A 19,331-nucleotide genomic window follows, 5' to 3' on the forward strand; every position below is an offset into this window, starting at 1 on the left:
CATAATTGACACACAACTTGAAAGAAGACACGTGGAGTAGGCGACAGTCTCTCGGCATTGTTAAGACTTTGAGAGAATATTTCGAACCAAAGCTCTTCCACTTGCTATGCAAGATATACGAGACAGGCGAAATAAGAGGGGCAGTCAAGTGAAACCCGAACACCTGCCACAGCGATGCCATGGAATGGTTCCACTCAGAAGTAATTACCACCGGCGTTACGACATTTATGGTTCGAATGGCTCGGAGCACTATGGAACTTAACATCTGAGGTCGTCAGTCCCCTAGACAGAACTACTTAAACCTAACTGATCTAAGGACATCACACACATCCATGCCAGAGGCAGGATTCGAACCTGCGACCGTAGCAGCAGCGCGGTTTCGAAGTGAAGCGCCTAGAACCGTTCGGCCACAGCGGCCGACTTAGACATTTATCCTACTGTGTAAAGAATTTATTGGTGGCCAACTCCTTCTACTCCATTGATGAATTTCTTAGCAGAACCGATTGATGCGTGTATTTATCAATAACATCACATAATATGAATATTGCGTACAATCTGACATCTGCAGTAATTTTGTGCAGTATTGCAATTATTCTAAATAAGTGCTGTAAAAAGTTTTTATTTTATTTTTATTTAGTTATACGTGGCTACAATAGCGTAAGAATTATCGTATGCAGCTAAGTGTACTGAACATTTTATATTAGGTGACAAGTGTTTTTTTTTGACGATTCCACATGCGCAAAGGAAGTTTCATTTGTGATCTGTGGAATGTACGTTAGCAAAAATGGTTCAAATGGCTCTGAGCACTATGCGACTCAACTGCTGAGGTCATCAGTCGCCTAGAACTTAGAACTAATTAAACCTAACTAACCTAAGGACATCACACACATCCATGCCCGAGGCAGGATTCGAACCTGCGACCGTAGCGGTCTTGCGGTTCCAGACTGCAGCGCCTTTAACCGCACGGCCACTTCGGCCGGCAATTAGGAGAACACAGCAAATGCCATCACCCGATTTCCCAGGAACTTCGCTCAGTGGGGCAGGAGTCGAAATAATCGAACACGTGTCTCGGTTTATCCGTAGATACTCGACCGTTTCTGGAAAAACGACGGACAAAGTTTTCGAGTTAGTTTTCAGGTAGTATAGGTGTCTTTTATCGTTTGATATCCTTAAACGAAATGGTGACGCTGTGGTTAGCGTCGCAGCTTTTTAATTTTGCGCTCCGCGTTCGAAGCCTGATTAATTGTTTTTATTTATTTTATTTTTGTTGTTTTCATTTATCTACCCACATCAGTACAACGTTACTACACGAATGTTTCTTATCAGACTAGGGAATACTGGGGGATTATATTAATTGTAAAATTACAACCGTATTTCACAAAGATATCTCACATTTATTTCATATGTGCATATCGTATGTTGAGAGATTACTATCTTTCTAAATTATCATATTTTGTTATTTCATCGCCCGCATCTCGTGGTCGTGCGGTAGCGTTCTCGCTTCCCACGCCCGGGTTCCCGGGTTCGATTCCCGGCGGGGTCAGGGATTTTCTCTGCCTCGTGATGGCTGGGTGTTGTGTGTTGTCCTTAGGTTAGTTAGGTTTAAGTAGTTCTAAGTTCTAGGGGACTGATGACCACAGATGTTAAGTCCCATAGTGCTCAGAGCCATTTGAACCATTTGTTATTTCATTGTCATTTCAATTTCTTTATTGGAAAATTTGGAAATTAGTGGTAAGGTCTTATGGGACCAAACTGCGGAGGTCATCGGTCCCTAAGTTTACGCACTACTTAATCTAACTTAAACTAACATACGCTAGTGACAGCACACACACCCATGCCCGAGGGAGGAGTCGAACCTCCGGCGGGGGAAGCCGTGCGGGCCGTGACAATACGCCCTAGACCGCGCGGCTACCCAGCGCGGCAATTTAATTTCTGTATTAATTCTTCTATTTAATCGTATCTTTATTCTTCAGAAAGGTTTGGTGCACTGCCTTCGATGATACCGAACGTAGAAACGTTCGAAACACAGGTATCCGAACACCACGACTATCGCTCGGAGGCATGTTTGCTACAGTGACATTTCTTCGTAACAATATCACTCGCAAAAGAACCATCGTTAAGATTCATGAAGATGTCGCGCGTTGGCAATAAGTTCACAGTAAACCACGCATAACGTATCACTTTTCCGAAAACAGGCGCGCGCAGTTGATTATGAATGAAGATACACTACAAGAACTTAACTGAAAACAGTTGCAAATAATTTTCTCATTTTTCGGGCCACATTTTATTCCACAGCGCCTGGCTGGCAGAGTGTATCGACAGTTTGTGGAACATGAATTGGATGGTCTGCTTCATGATGTCCCACTCGCAATACGGACCAAGTTATGGTTTATGCACGACTGTGCCCTGTACATTTCAGTCGGAAAGCAAGGGGGTTTCTCAATGTTGCTTATCCTGGTAAGTGCATAGGTCGTGGGGACCAGTTGCTTGGCCCATCAGATCTCTGGATCTTAACCCCTGGAGCCGTGTCAGAGAGCTCGTGTATGGTGTTGCAATTGAGAATGTAGCAGTACTAGAGCAACGAAATGGAAATGACTGTGGAAAATGGGATGAACGGAGCCTACAACATTCTGAGAGCGTAAGATGTCTAGCACGTCACTCTCGTTGCCGACGTCGACATCATTTTAAACATGTCCTGGGGTAAATGTACGGTACGTAGCTATGTTGAATTTCGGGACCCTTCGTGTCGCTGCTTTCTGAGAAGAATTAATTTTGTGTTGTTTGTGTCGCACTTGTGATCCCTACTCTGCCGCATAACTCTGAAATAAATTAATTTAAGACGAAACTTTATTTAACATTTGCCGATTATTTTGACGCATACATTACACACACGAAATTTGTAGAGTTACTTTTGAATCACTCTATACAGGGTGTTACAAAAAGGTACGGCCAAACTTTCAGGAAATGTTCTTCACGCACAAATAAAGAAAAGATGTTATGTGGACAAGTGTCCGGAAACGCTTAATTTCCATGTTAGAGCTCATTTTAGTTTCGTCAGTATGTTCTTCCACCTGCGCTCAATGGAGCACGTTATCATGATTTCATACGGGATACTCTAACTGTGCTGCTAGAACATGTGCCTTTACAAGTACGACACAAAATGTGGTTCATGCACGATGGAGCTCCTGCACGTTTCAGTCGAAGTGTTCGTACGCTTCTCAACAACAGATTCGGTGACCGATGGATTGGTAGAGGCGGACCAATTCCATGGCCTCCACGCTCTCCTGACCTCAACCCTCTTGACTTTCATTTATGGGGGCATTTGAAAGCTCTTGTCTACGCAACCCCGGTACCAAATGTAGAGACTCTTTGTGCTCGTATTGTGGACGGCTGTGATACAATACGCGATTCTCCAAAGCTGCATCAGCGCATCAGGGATTCCATGCGACGGAGGGTGGATGCATGTATCCTCGCTAACGGAGGACATTTTGAACATTTCCTGTAACAAAGTGTTTGAAGTCACGCTGGTACGTTCTGTTGCTGTGTGTTTCCATTGCATGATTAATGTGATTTGAAGAGAAGTAATAAAATGAGCTCTGACATGGAAAGTAAGCGTTTCCTAACACATGTCCACATAACATATTTTCTTTCTTTGTGTGTGAGGAATGTTTCCTGAAAGTTTGGCCGTACCTTTTTGTAACACCCTGTATAAATAAAAAACAAAAATAAAAGTAACAGTCAGATTTTGAACACGTGGCGCAAGATTAAGAAGGCGAGCTCTAACCACAGACCCACCATTTCGTCTGATAATATCACGCGGTAAAAAGCACAAAAGTACTTGGAAGGTACGTCAAAAACATTTCAGAAACTATAGAGTATCAACGGATAAGCCGAGACATGTGTTCGCTTATTTTTTGATTCCTGTTGCACCGAGCGAAGTTTCTGGGAAATCACGTTGTGACACTTGCCGTGTTCTCCTCGTCAAAGTGTTTCTGCGACCAAGCAACTGTGAAAATGATTCGTTCCAGGTTCCGATGAACACTGAAAGTGCTTCGGTCCGTCACCGTTTATCGTGTCTCTCTCTCTCTCAAACACACACACACACACACACACACACACACACACACACACACGCACGCACGCAGGCAGCCTCTCGCCCTCACGGACCTCCATGTTTATCAGAACAGTATTGACTTTACCGCGGGGCGAGAACGTGTTTGACATAGCCAAGAGCATCGTTCGATAGTGTTTCCTCTGAAAGCTTGATCGTAAAGCTAGGCGTTCGTCCGGCCTTCTCCTAACCGGCACGGTGCAGTACCGCCGCAAAGGGCTGCACGTCCATCGGCTCTCGCCACGAATCGCCGCACAACAGAGAGACGTCAAACACCTGTGTCTCCGGAAACCGCCTACCGCACGCAAGGCACTGTAGAGAGATTTCTTAAATCTACACTACTGGACATTAAAATTGCTACACCAAGAAGAAATGCAGATGATAAACGGGTATTCATTGGACAAATATATCATACTAGAATTGACGTGTGATTACATTTTCACGCAATTTGGGTGCATAGATCCTGAGAAATCAGAACAACCACCTCTGGCCGTAATAACGGCCCTGATACCCCTGGGCATTGAGTCAAACAGAGCTTGGATGGCGTTTACAGGTACAGCTGCCCATGCAGCTTCAACACGATATCACAGTTCATCAAGAGTAATGACTGGTGTATTGTGACGAGCCAGTTGCTCGGCCACCATTGACCAGACGTTTTCAATTGGTGAGAGATCTGGAGAATGTGTTGGCCAGGGCAGCAGTCGAACATTTTCTGTATCCAGAAAGGCCCGTACAGGACCTGCAACATGCGGTCGAGCATTATCCTGCTGAAATGTAGGGTTTCGCAAGGATCGAGTGAAGGGTAGAGCCACGGGTCGTAACACATCTGAAATGCAACGTCCACTGTTCAAAGTGCCGTCAATACGAACAAGAGGTGACCGAGACGTGTAACCAATGGCACCCCATACCATCACGACGGGTGATACGCCAGAATGGCGATGACGAATACACGCTTCCAATGTGCGTTCACCGCCATGTTGTCAAACACGGATGCAACCATCATGATGCTGTAAACAGAACTTGGATTCATCTGAAAAAATGACGTTTTGCCATTCGTGCAACCAGCTTCGTCGTTGAGTACACCATCGCAGGCACTCCTGTCTGTGATGCAGCGTCAAGGTTAACCGCAGCCATGGTCTCCGAGCAGATAGTCCATGCTGCTGCAAACGTCGACGAACTGTTCGTGCAGATGGTTGTTGTCTTGCAAACGTCCCCATCTGTTGACTCAGGGATCGAGACGTGGCTGCACGACCGGTTATAGCCATGCGGATAAGATGCCTATCATCTTGACTGCTACTGATACGAGGCCGTTGGGATCCAGCAAGGCGTTCCGTATTACCCTCCTGAACCCACCGATTCTATATTGTGCTAACAATCATTGGATCTCGACCAACGCGAGCAGCAATGTCGCGATACGGTAAGCCGCAATCCCGATAGGCCACAATCCGACCTTTATCATAGTCGGAAACGTGATGTTACGCATTTCTGCTCCTTACACGAGGCATCACAACAACGTTTCACCAGGCAACGCCGCTCAACTGCTGTTTATGTATGAGAAATCGGTTGGGCACTTTCCTCATGTCAGCACGTTGTAGGTGTCGCCACCGACGCCAATCTTGTGTGAATGCTCTGAGAAGCTAATGATTTGCATATCACAGCATCTTTTTCCTGTCGGTTAAATTTCGCATCTTCGTGGTGTAGCAATTTTAATGGTCAGTAGTGTATACTGGGTGTTCCAAAAAGGTACGGCCAAACTTTCAGGAAACATTCCTCACACACAAATAAAGAAAAGATGTTATGTGGACATGTGTCCGGAAACGTTTAATTTCCATGTTAGAGCTCATTTTAGTTTCGTCAGTATGTACTGTACTTCTTCGATTCACCGCCATGATTTCATACGGGATACTCTACCTGTGCTGCTAGAACATGTGCCTTTAAAAGTACGACACAAAATGTGGTTCACGCACGATGGAGCTCCTGCACATTTGAGTCGAAGTGTTCGTACGCTTCTCAACAACAGATTCGGTGACCGATGGATTGGTAGAGGCGGACCAATTCCATGGCCTCCACGCTCTCCTGACCTCAACCCTCTTGACTTTCATTTATGGGGGCATTTGATAGCTCTTGTCTACGCAACCCCGGTACCAAATGTAGAGACTCTTCGTACTCGTATTGTGGACGGCTGTAATACAATACGCCATTCTCCAGGGCTGCATCAGCGCATCAGGGATTCCATGCGACGGAGGGTGGATGCATGTATCCTCGCTAACGGAGGACATTTTGAACATTTCCTGTAACAAAGTGTTTGAAGTCACGCTGGTACGTTCTGTTGCTGTGTGTTTCCATTGCATGATTAATGTGATTTGAAGAGAAACAATAAAATGAGCTCTAACACGGAAAGTAAGCGTTTCCGGACACATGTCCACATAACATATTTTCTTTCTTTGTGTGTGAGGAATGTTTCCTGAAAGTTTGGTCGTACCTTTTTGTAACACCTTGTATACGTGTATGTAATATGTAATGAACTTGAATCTCTCCGTGTGAAATGGCCGTACCAATGACGGTACCATAAATTTTATGTGTTCGTTGTAAGTTTAACACTATGGAAAACATTGCGGTACGAAATTATGCGTGGTTGTTTTCATCTCATTGCAGCCTCCTCCCTGCGGAAAATAAAGCGTGCCCTGTAGCGTATAGCTGCGCTTAGATGGGCCATATTTTGCGGCAGTACTGGGCGACTATCTGAAATCTGCTTTGTCACTAGCGGCGTATTTTTTCTTTCAGAGGAACACTTCTCGAAAATATAAAGCGTAATCTGTTTCTCGATTCTTTTTAGCGGTTTCTCCGCTCCTATGTTTACAGAATATTAAGCACCTTGACGTATTTTCGACGCCCTTCCGATAGGGACCATGTGAGCGTGATGGGCTGGAGAGAGGAAGTGACTGTCCAGCGAATTTTTGTAACAAGAACTGCGCGAGAAACATTTAACGCAGCAACTGGTAAAAAACAGCGAATTCCTTGAATGCTTTAGTGTGCAGCTGTGTCATGCACCCTTCAGATGTAACGAAAAATTTTATACTAAAGTGGGGCGTAATTCTAGCTGCGTCACATCTTGTGCAGGTGGACTGCGCCCGATACCAATCTCTGACTGTGCTGAGCGGTTGTTTGATTACCCTAGAGTTAAACTGACGATCAACGAAGTCTTATTTGGCGTAGACGACCACGGTTTCATTCGACAACAATGCTCTGCTGATGTCATACATGAGCTGTCTCAAATCAGTTAAAGTTATACATACAGTACAGGATCCCAAAGTGAGCCTGAGATAAAGAACGAATAGTTTTAAATTAATATTTCAAGCGCTACGAAGTCTTCAATGATCAATCCCTGCGAGACATGTCTTTGTAAACTGCTTTGTTTCATAACAAAGAGGTGGTGGAGCTACCTTATGCTGATATAACGTCGACAATGTCAGGGATACTATTCATGATCCTCATCTATTGTCCTGACTCAAGATTAATTTACTCACTCGACACCGATTTACAATCTTTCCGTAATGGAGTATTTCAAATTGTCGCGTCCTCCGATCGTTGATGTGTTCAAGTGTTTCACCACTACCAGGATAAAAAGTTTTTTTTTTCTTGAAGCAACAGCTATTGTTTCGTTAAAAACATTCGTGAAATTTGTAATAATGAACGCAGAAAAGTAGTGTAATAATTATTTATTCATACTTTTGGCGTCTTCTTAGGCCACGTGCGTGATAGAATTTCTATACGTTCGTTTTTCCTTTTTTTTTTAAAAAAAAAAAAACTTCCTTTATTAGAAGTTAACTTTTAAGGCTTGAACTGGCAACACTGATTGCAGAAAATGAACTACTTTCTGCAGCAACAGTGGCAGGTGATGTACAAAAATCGACCTATATTTGAGAGAAATAAATCTAAATAAAACGGAGCTGAAATTTAGTAAATTTGTTTGGAACGCTTTTCTTTGAAACTGTAGAGTGTTGATGGTGTTGAGACGACAACCAGCAACAAATTTATTTTAAGTTCTTTTATTCAAAGGGTACCGTTACCGGTTTCGAATCATTAAGATTCATAGTCAGACGGCTTTTATGCTTTCATTACAACATGTGCTGCGTTTTTTACTGATTAATTATCCTAAAATATAAATAATATATAATTGTGAGCACGTCACAAAGATGGTTGAGGTACAGATTTGCATTGGGATGTGAATTACATGAAACGTCGGTTTGGATTACTTGTTTTCATAATTTTCGTCCAGCAGACAACGTTTGTAGTTTTCGCCGCATTCACATCATTGCACTTGCATAATTGAGCGCTTCAGATTCGTCACTGAATGCGTTTCCACCACATTTCTATCGTTGCACACGTAAATTTGTATCACTGAGCACTTCAGCTTAGTCACAGAACATGCACCGCATGTTGTGATAGATACATAACCTATGTATCTATCAAAACATGTATGTTAACTAAATATTTTTCTTTAATTGTTCAGCTGTAATATTTAAGCCCATTTGCAACCGATGTGTTAATAATAATTGCTCTTCTCTTTTGCAGATTCCGAAGGCACAGATTCCAGTAAGTAAATGGATTTACTCCTGATTTACGTGTGACTGCATCGATTTTCATACTGTGTCACACCTGGTAAATTTCTTTTATAAGAGCAGCTCCCTGCGTACCGTGTTCCAATAGCGAAAACAAAGACATACCTTCTTGCTGCTCTGAACCAACAACAACTAACAAAAACTGCATGTATCGATTATGCTGCTGTTTCGTGTCGTGTCATCTTCGCATTATATGTGTGCTAAGTATCCTCACCCACTCTCCATAAACTTTATAGATCACGATGACATACATTTTAGCTTAACTTCCATAAAGACATCTGTTTTCGTAGGCTGTCTGCACAAGTGTACGGATTACGTGGATCAGATATTTAGTATCAGTAGTTTACACTGACACGAACTGATTATTTAGCGTTTCATTCATGCTGACTATTCCACGTGAGAAACGACGCAGGAGGCTAACTGATCAACTGCACGAAAAGCAACTTTGAAGCAATACTTTTAAATCACAAGCTGATCAGTCTATAAAGCGATAGTGGCTGCAGGCATTTTATTTAAACACCACTCAGTTTGGCAGAAACATCCGAAATATTCCCAAAGTCCGAGACAAAAAAGTGCGGGGATCGAAAGGAGACCATATTACACATTATATTTAGATGTAGTGTCCTGCAACCCACTCAGTATTTGAAAAGTCATGACGAGGTCGCCAAAATAATCCACCAAAAGTCGAGAAAGCAGTATTAGGTAATGAGAGGTTTTCTTCCATACCAACGATATTTGCGAAGATACTGCATATGAATCGATACAGTACCAGTTCTCTCCAGAACTCTGGATGTATACGAGATGCGATAACAAGAAAGTTAGTATCTCTAGATGCTCAGTGGTATACTGAGGACTAAAGTATCGACGCCACTTACAAAGTGTGCTAGGAAAATTGTTCGAATTGCTAAGGAACCGTGTGTCGAAGCGTAGTATGACCGTTTTGACGGGGCTTTTATTTATTATTTATTATGTACATTAAATGTCATTGAACCTTCACTTACTTCGTAGATGAACGACAAACTTGTTTGTAACTTCCTTTGAACAGTATGATTACGTTGCTTTTCAATCTCTTCCTTGAGTCGATCACTAGAGAATTATTGTCGGTGAACTTCAACATAACTTCCTTCCACAAAGATTGACTTCATGCTGACGCGTTTGTTTCGACATGTCGGCATGCCGCTAAACATACGCACTCTAAAAGTTTTGGTACAACACAATAACATCGGCTTTATATCCTTTAGAGAATTTCACGACAAACTCACTGGCTGACCCGCAGTGATTTCGACCGGTGCGGTAGGGATCTTCGCGAATGAATCTGGTATTTGTGCGGCCCTTGTCTCAAATCGGAGAATCCCGGGGATGCCCAGGTGTAAAACATTCAGTTCAGTTCAGTTCAGAGGGGTCACAAAGACTGGTGGGCTGTTTAATATTGTCCGTTGAAATAAATTGTGTTCTCTGACCTAAAAAGTTAACATGAGATTTTCATTGCCACCTCCTTTAAATGAGACCCCTCGTCCCCCCCCCCCCCTTTTGAGCTCACGTAATTAATAGACCTCCCCATAATTACTTACTACGATCAAGAGCCTTATATTTTGCTTGCATCGTAAGTTAGACACGACTACATGAGTATACAACAACAATCTGTTATTGCCCTCTGCATAACGGGTTTAAAATTTATTATTCGACTGTTCTTCAAAACACATGCCGCCAAGTTTGCGGTCTCTGGCACATGTATACTGTTTCTGGAAATCCGTAAGCCCTTTGTCAGGCTATAGGATCGAACCTTCGTCATTTTAATATTTACTTAAAAGATTCACAGACCAGCAATGATTTAACACTTGTTTTACAATCTTACAGTCCGGAACCGCACGACTGCTGCGGTCGCAGGTTCGAATCCTGCCTCTGACATGGATGTGTGTGATGTCCTTAGGTTAGTTAGGTTTAAGTAGTTCTAAGTTCTAGGGGACTGATGACCTCAGATGTTAAGTCCCATAGTGCTTAGAGCCATTTGAACCATTTGAACACGTAGGGGTGGTCTGCTGCGGAGCTCCATGTTCAACAATGTATGATGAACGGCGTGCTCCAAAGCATTTGTGCGTGAACCACCGTTGTGCTCTTTCGGTAGAGATGCCACAGATCACCATCTATCCTACTTTACAGACCAGAAAAGTCTCCAAACCCCACGTTTTATGAAGAGTAGTGGACGTCCAACCACTTAGCGCCTAATGATAGTTTGACTGTTCTTCTGCCTCTTCCCGCATCAACACGAAGACATAAGACCGGCTTCACCGTTTTCGAGATACTCGTTCACAGGCTGTGCCTAATAATAATCTTCCCTTTGTCAAAATCGCTTGTCTCAATGGATTTCCCGTTTTGCAGCCCATGTCTTCGCTAGCGTGAACCCCCGTCCGTGTCTTCTCCGCCGGCCGGTGTGTCCGTGCGGTTCTAGGCGCTTCAGTCTGGAACCGCGTGACCGCTACGGTCGCAGGTTCGAATCCTGCCTCGGGCATGGATGTGTGTGATGTCCTTAGGTTAGTTAGGTTTAAGTAGTTCTAAGTTCTAGGGGACTGATGACCACAGATGTTAGGTCCCGTAGTGCTCAAAGCCGTTTGAACAATTTGTCTTCTCCGCTTACATACTTGAGTTACCGCGTCACATGCCCGCAACGCCGCAAGGCGGCATCCAACGTAGCGATGGATAGTGGTCATAATGTTTCGGCTGATCATTGTACATGCTGGGAAGTAGCAGGAGAGACGGGGAAACAATCAGACGGACCAAGGAACAAATTAGAGCGAGTGATATGATTGTGACTGTAATGAAAGTGAAACAGCTGTGCGGGACATATAGCAAGGCGAACACACGGTGTGTGGCTCAGTCAAGACAAAACGAGACAGTTGAAAAAAAAAAGTAAGTAAATCTCTTTATTTCAAAAGTAATAGCCATAGCATACGTCGTACATCTATTCCATTCCACTGTGAAACAAGACGGTCGGTGCCTTCATGGAAAAATGTTTGCCAACGTGAACAATGATCGCATCCAAGCGTGCACCCGATCGTAGCCGCAAATCGACGGCGACGAATGCCCTTCTTCAGGACTCCGAAAATATGGAAATCGCATGGGAAGAGATCGGAACCATATGGAGGATGTGTAACGTCATCCCAGCGAAACTTCTTCAGCGTCGCACCATGTGAAGGAGGGTGGCGGCATCTTTTTGGCATGTCGTTTCGACTGAGCTGCGGAAGTTTCGCTGGGATGCCTTTACACATCCTTCATACAGTCCCCATCTCTCTATAGGCCATTTCCACATTTTTCGAGCCCCGAAGAAAGACACTAGTGGCCTGGATTTGCTTGTTCGCCGAAGAGGTGCACACAATCATGGCTGCGTAGGCAACTGCAAACATCTCTCCATAAACGAGTTCTAGGCGCTTCAGTCCGGAACCGCGCTGCTGCTACGGTCGCAGGTTCGAATCCTGCCTCGGGCATGGATGTGTGTGATGTCCTTAGGTTAGTTAGGTTTAAGTAGATGTAAGTTCTAGGGGACTGATGACCACAGATGTTAGGCCCCATAATACTCAGAGCCATTTGAACCATAAACGCGTTGGACAGCGTGTCTTACAATAGGATAAATTTATTGACGAAAATGGCTATTACTTTTTAAATAATAAACTGTTTACTTACTTTTTCCCAACTATCGCGTTTTCATTTGACTATCAAGTATAGAAGGATCAAGGATCATCTTTGCTATATTCGAAGGGATAAGGTTCAAAATGGCTCTGCCCGAGACAGGATTCGAACCTGCGACCATAGCGGTCGCGCGGTTCCAGACTGTAGCGCCTAGAACCGCTCGGCACACCGGCCGGCCAACTTGTTGTTGATGATGATGAAGACGATGATGCAACAAACCAGTCACAATACTATTCTCATCATTACTTAAATTTTATGTCGTAAACTCTCATAGAATTTCCGCACTTAGCCGCCAACTCTTTCTGCGTTTCCGCGTATTCAAAGTAATCCTATTATACGGAACTCCGTTTTGTGCCAGGTGGATGCTAATTAATTAACGGTCAACACGCTCTGAACTAATCTCTTTAAAACAACAGCTGCAATTTAATTTACTTTTTGCATTTGAATCCGCACTGCACGCGAGACTAATCTGCTTCATTTATTTCTTTTTGGGGGGAGATTAACAGCTGCCCTAATGCCTACGCAGAACACCTCGCCAGTAGCATGTTCTCTAAAAGAACCAGCGTAGCTCTCGCGATGAGGCGACAAATTAATTAGCCCAGAACTAATCTCTACGGTTCCAGTTAAATTTACATATGTTGTGTGAGAAATTACATAGTGCCCGGTATGCAGAACATCTACCTAAATCGGTTTCGACAAATGAAAGGCAAAAGAACCACTGCAATAATGAATACAGAAAATTTTTGTGATGATTGTGATGGAGAGAAGTTGAAATGTAAAATACTTGACCTGCATAAATGTAAACATGAAAACTTATGTGGTCACTATTTACAGTGGAGTGCACTCTAAGTGGAAATGGTTCAAATGGCTTTCAGCACTATGCGACTTAACTTCTGAGGTCATCAGTCGCCTAGAACTTAGAACTAATTAAACCTAACGAACCTAAGGACATCACACACATCCATGCCCGAGGCAGGATTCGAACCTGCGACCGTAGCGGTCGCTCGCTTCCAGACTGTAGCGCCTAGAACCGCACGGCCACTCCGGCCGGCCACTGTAAATGGAAAAAAGAATGCATGTGTCTAACATACTCTGTTGCAGAGTGTTTTTTACGCCAGTATGGAGCAGGTGTACGAGGTGTGACAATAAAGTAATGAGACTGATGCGAAAAAAAAAAAAATGTTGCTTACCATTTTAGTCAAGTTTAGTGTTGTCTCCTTCAAAGTAGTTCCCTTTTGATTGCACACACTTCTTTCAGCGCTTGTGCCACTGAATGTAACATTTCTGGAACTCATTTACTGTAATATCCTCCAAAACCCTCGTCACAGCTTTTTGAACATCTTGTGTTGTTTAAAAATGGTGTCCCTTACCGCCGTTTTGACTCTTGGAAATAGAAAATCAGTTACAGTGATAATTACACAAATCTGAAAGCTATTAATTCAACTACATCCCTCGGGATAATAGTTCAAAATGGTGCAAATGGCTCTGAGCACTATGGGACTCAACTGCTGAGGTCATTAGTCCCCTAGAACTTAGAACTAGTTAAACCTAACTAACCTAAGGACATCACAAACATCCATGCCCGAGGCAGGATTCGAACCTGCGACCGTAGCGGTCTTGCGGTTCCAGACTGCAGCGCCTTTAACCGCACGGCCACGTCAGCCGGCGGGATAATAGTGACGAACATCTTAAATTGATACGGTCACATAGATAACGTTCTGAGGTAGCGACCAAAGAATACGTTTCATTGGCAGAAGAGTTAGGAAACGTAATAAGTCTGCCTGCACTACACTTTTCCGTCCTCTTCTGGAGTATTGCTGCGCGCTGTGGACTCATCATCAGATAGGATTGACGGAGGTCATCAAAAAACTTCAAAGCTGCTTTTGTACTGTTTCGAAATAGGGGAGAGTGTGTCACGGATATAATACGCGAAGTGGGGTGGCGGTCGTTACAACGAAGGGGTTTTTCGTTGCGGCGAGGCGCTCTCACGAGGCTTCAGCCTCCAGCTTCGTTTTCCGAATGCGAAAAAATGTAATTGACACTCAACTACATAGGGACAAATGATGACTGCAATAAAATAAATCAGAGCTCGCACAGTGAGATTTAAGTGTTCGTTTCTCACGCGCGCTGTTCGAGAGTGTAAAGGCAGAGAAATAACGTGAAAGTGGTTCAATGAAACATCTGTCGGGCAATTTACGTGAGTGCAGCTGTAGACCGCCCAGTGCCTGCTGTACTGGTGTGGGGTGCCATTGGATGCCCACACTATCACCCCTGGTTCACATGGCCGATCATTTGGACACTAGCCGATACATTTCTGACGTGCTAGGGCCGGTAGCTGTGCCCTGTCTTCGAGTTCTCCGCAACATTGCATTTCAACAAGATAACACAAGATCGCATGTTTCCCGAGCTGTTCTGGCCGACCTCAATACAGAGGACGTGCGCCTGCTGCCCCGGCCAGCACGTTCTGCGGATTTGTCACGCACTGAAAACAGCTGGCCATCGGTTGTCCAGAGATCGGTGCGCCGCTACCACGACTGGGCAATGCAGCGTGCAGGATGTAACCGTATCGATCATTCAGGCTCACAGTTATCGTCGATTCACAGCCCGGTTTGTCCAACTTTTGCTGCCAGACTTGCCGATTTCGTGTAATACACTACTGGCCATTAAAATTGCTACACCACGAAGAAGATGTGCTAGAGACGCGAAAATTGACCGACAGGAAGAAGATGATGTGATATGCACATGATTAGCTTTTCAGAGCATTCACACAAGGTTGGCGCCGGTGGCGACACCTACAACGGGCTGATATGAGGAAAATTTCCAACCGATTTCTCATATACAAACAGCAGTTGACCGGCGTTGCCTGGTAAAACGTTGTTTTGATGCCTCGTGTAAGGAGCAGAAATGCGTACCATCACGTTTCGGAGTTTGAAAAATGGTCCATTTGTAGCCTATCGTGATTGCGGTTTATCGTATCGCGACATTGCTGCTCACGTTGGTCGGGATCCAATTACTGTTAGCAGAATATGGAAACGGTGGGTTCAGGAGGGTAATACGGAACGACGTGCTGGATCCCAGTGGCCTCGTTTCACTAGCAGTCGAGATGAAAGGCATCTTATCCGCATTGCTGTAACGGATCGTGCAGCCACGTCTCGATCCCTGAGTCAACAGATGGGGACTTTTGCAAGACAACAACCATCTGCACGAACAGTTCGACGACGTTTGCAGCAGCGTGGACTATCAGCTCGATGACAATGGCTGGGTGTAGGCTTCTTGAAGCTGCATCACAGACAGGAGCGCCTGCGATGGTGTACTCAACGACGAACCTGGTTGCACGAATGGCAAAACGTCATTTTTTCGGATGAATCCAGGTTCTGTTTACAGCATCATGATGGTCGCATCCGTGTTTGGCGACATCGCGGTGAACGCACATTGGAAGCGTGTATTCGTCATCCCTGCGAAACCCTACATTTCAACAGGATAATGCACGACCATATGTTGCAGGTCCTGTACGTGCCTTTCTGGATACAGAAAATGTTCGACTGCTGCCCTGGCCAGCACATTCTACAGATCTCTCAGGAATTAAAAACGTCTGGTCAATGGTGGCCGAGCAACTGGCTCGTCACAATACGCCAGTCACTACTCTTGATGAACTGTGGTATCGTGTTGAAGCTACGCCATCCAAGCTCTGTTTGACTCAATGTCCAGGCGTATGAAGGCCGTTATTACGACCAGAGGTGGTTGTTCTGGGTACTGATTTCTCAGGATCTATGCACCCAAATTGCGTGAAAATGTAATCACATATCAGTTCTAGTATATCTGTCCAATAAATACCCGTTCATCATCTGCATTTCTTCTTGTTGTAGCAATTTTAATGGGCAGTAGTGTAAATTTTACATCCCAAAAATTTAATCATGAATTCTTCCAAGAAACAGAAGTATGTTGTTTACTTTCTTGCTTGGAGTGCAATTTTAATGGGCAGCAGTGTACATGTAGTGTTGCCTGTGTCGGCGACACGGACAAGCGGCCGTGTAGCCGGGTAGGGAGGGCCAAACAGCGGCGTTTGTTATTAGGGAGAGCGGGGAGCCCGGGGTAACGAGGTCGCAGAGATAAGCCGAATTCCTGCCGCCCGTGGGCGGAGCTAAACTGCTGGCAGTCTGCCGCGCGCTGCGCGAGGCGGCGTTTTGACGGGATTCCGTCCCTTATCACCTCTGCCGCCCGCACGGCGAATTCCGCATCAGGTGTGCCGCGTTGTCGCTAATAGAACGGTCGGTATGTGTCTGTGTGTGTGTGGGAGAGAGAGAGAGAGAGAGAGAGAGAGAGAGAGAGAGAGAGGGAGAGAAAGGAAGAGATAAAGAGAGGGAGACAGAGAGAGGGTGGGAGGGGGGGGGGGGGGGGAGAGACGGAGAAAACACTTCATACATAGGATATCCTGAACCTGCCGATGCATCTCGTCTGCTTTGAGCAATGATGCAAAGATGTGCCTTAACATATTCGAGATGGCCTCAGAGATGTTCCAACAGCATCAAAGTATCGATACCTAATCATGTGAGTACCCCGAAAGTATCGAAACCTACTCATATCTGTACTTTTTAATTCAACATATGATAACGAGGATAATGGAATGTGGTCGAATTAAGTTAGGTGATGCTGAGGAAATTAGATTAGGAAATGAGACACTTAAAGTGGTAGAGGAGTTTTGCTATTTGGGGAGCAAAATAACTGATGATGGTCGAAGTAGAGAAGATGTAAAATGTAGACTGGCAATGGCAAGGAAAGCGTTTCTGAAGAAGAGAAATTTGTTAACATCCAGTATAGATTTAAGTGTCAGGAAGTCGTTTCTGAAAGTATTTGTATGGAGTGTAGCCATGTATGGAAGTGAAACATGGACGATAAATAGTTTGGACAGGAAGAGAATAGAAGCTTTCGAAATGTGGTGCTACGCAGGGTCGCGGGGTTAAGTAAGGAATTGGCATGGTTAATTTTAAGCTGTGGCCTGATGCCCTGCCGCCCGGTGTGGCCGAGCGGTTCTAGGCGCTTCAGTCTGGACCCGCGCGACGGCTACGGTCGCAGGTTGGAATCCTGCCTCGAGCATGGAAGTGTGTGATGTCCTTAGGTTAGTTAGGTTTAAATAGTTCTAAGTTCTAGAGGACTGATGACCTCAGATGTTAAGTCCCATAGCGCTCAGAGCCATTTGCATTTTGAACCGTATGCCCTTCCTACCGTCACCCCATACCCCCCGGGGGAAGGAGTGTACCCCAGCTGTCTGAGTCCAGTGTAAATCGTGAAGGAGTGGGGATGTGTTTCAAATATCTGCGAGTCGAGTAACTGAGGCGGGACGTGGGGACCAGCCCGGTATTGACCTAGTAGGACGTGGAAAACCGCCTAAAAACCACATCCAGGCTGGCCGGCACACCGGCCGTCGTCGTTAACCCGCCGAGTGGATACGGTCCGGGGCCGGCGCGCCTACCCGAGCCCAGGAAGCAGCGCGATAGCGCTCTCGGCTACCCTGGCGGGTTATTTATCATCAGTAATGAGATCTATTATTGTTGTTAAATGTTTCAATTCCTAAAAAGGAAATCACAACCCGGTTCTGGGACCTGTGGCCCATCTTCAGGTGCATCTGCAAAGCTATAAATAAATGATGCCTATCCAAATCGACGCATCAAAACAACCAAACAAAACTAATACTACAACTCTTAAGAAAAAAAACCTATGTACATAAAACGTAAGTCCATAAAAGTCGAATAACAGAGTTTAAGCCGGGCGGAGTGGCCGAGCGGTTCTAGGCGCTACAGGCTGGAACCGCGCGACCGCTACGGTCGCAGGTTCGAATCCTGCCTCGGGCATGGATGTGTGTGATGTCCTTAGGTTTAAGTAGTTCTAAGTTCTAGGGGACTGATGACCTCAGAAGTTAAGTCCCATAGTACTCAGAGCCATTTGATTTGAACAGGGTTTAAATTAGATTAATATAGTACATCTCTGGCACATAGCATAAAACAACCCTCTGAATTCGTAAGCCTGCTGGAAATCTTCCGCAGAGCAGGACCTACATAAAAAGACACAGGCCTCCAAATTAAAAGAGTGGGACCACCTTGAATAAAATCAAAATATAAACTAAACTACTGGCCATTAAAACTGTTACACCAAGAAGAAATGCAGATGATAAACGAGCATTCGTTGGACAAATATATTATACTATAACTGACATGTGATTACATGTTCACCCAATTTGGGTGCATAGATCCTGAGAAATCAGTACGCAGATCAACCACCTCTGGCCGTAATAACGGCTTCATACGCCTGGGCGCCGGCCAGTGTGGCCGAGCGGTTCTAGGCGTATCAGTCTGGAACCGCGCGACCGCTGCGGTCGCAGGTTCGAATCCTGCCTCGGGCATGGATGTGTGTGATGTCCTTAGGTTAGTTAGGTTTAAGTAGTTCTGAGTTCTAGGGGACTGATGACCTCAGATGTTAAGTCCCATAGTGCTCAGAGCCATTGGACCATACGCCTGGGCATTGAAAAAAATGGCTCTGAGCACTATGGGACTTAACATCTGTGGTCATCAGTCTCCTAGAACTTAGAACTACTTAAATCTAACTAACCTAAGGACATCACACACATCCATGCCCGAGGCAGGATTCGAACCTGCGACCGTAGCAGTCGCGCGGTTCCGGACTGAGCGCCTAGAACCGCGAGACCGCCTGGGCATTGAGTCAAACAGAGCTTGGATGACGTGAACAGGTACCGCAGCCCATGCAGCTTCAACACGATACCACAGTTCATCAAGAGTATTGTGACGAGCCAGTTGTTCGGCCACCATTGACGAGACGTTTTCAATTGGTGAGAGATCTGGAGAATGTGCTGGCCAGGGCAGCAGTCGAACATTTTCTGTATCCAGAAAGGCCCGTACAGG

At 44.9% G+C, this 19,331-nt stretch overlaps 1 protein-coding gene across 1 annotated transcript in view; it reads left to right on the forward strand.

Annotated features, from left to right (window-relative positions):
- The window catches only part of LOC126416607 (low-density lipoprotein receptor-related protein 1), a 772,143-nt gene that overhangs the window by 233,765 nt on the left and 519,047 nt on the right, over positions 1–19,331 (forward strand). The window contains exon 2 of the mRNA XM_050084360.1: positions 8,687–8,707. Within this exon, the coding sequence (XP_049940317.1) occupies positions 8,687–8,707 (21 nt within the window). The remainder of the gene's footprint in view (positions 1–8,686; positions 8,708–19,331) is intronic.

The sequence above is a fragment of the Schistocerca serialis genome, chromosome 8 (genome assembly GCF_023864345.2).
Source record: "Schistocerca serialis cubense isolate TAMUIC-IGC-003099 chromosome 8, iqSchSeri2.2, whole genome shotgun sequence".
NCBI classification, from domain to species: Eukaryota; Metazoa; Arthropoda; class Insecta; order Orthoptera; family Acrididae; genus Schistocerca; species Schistocerca serialis.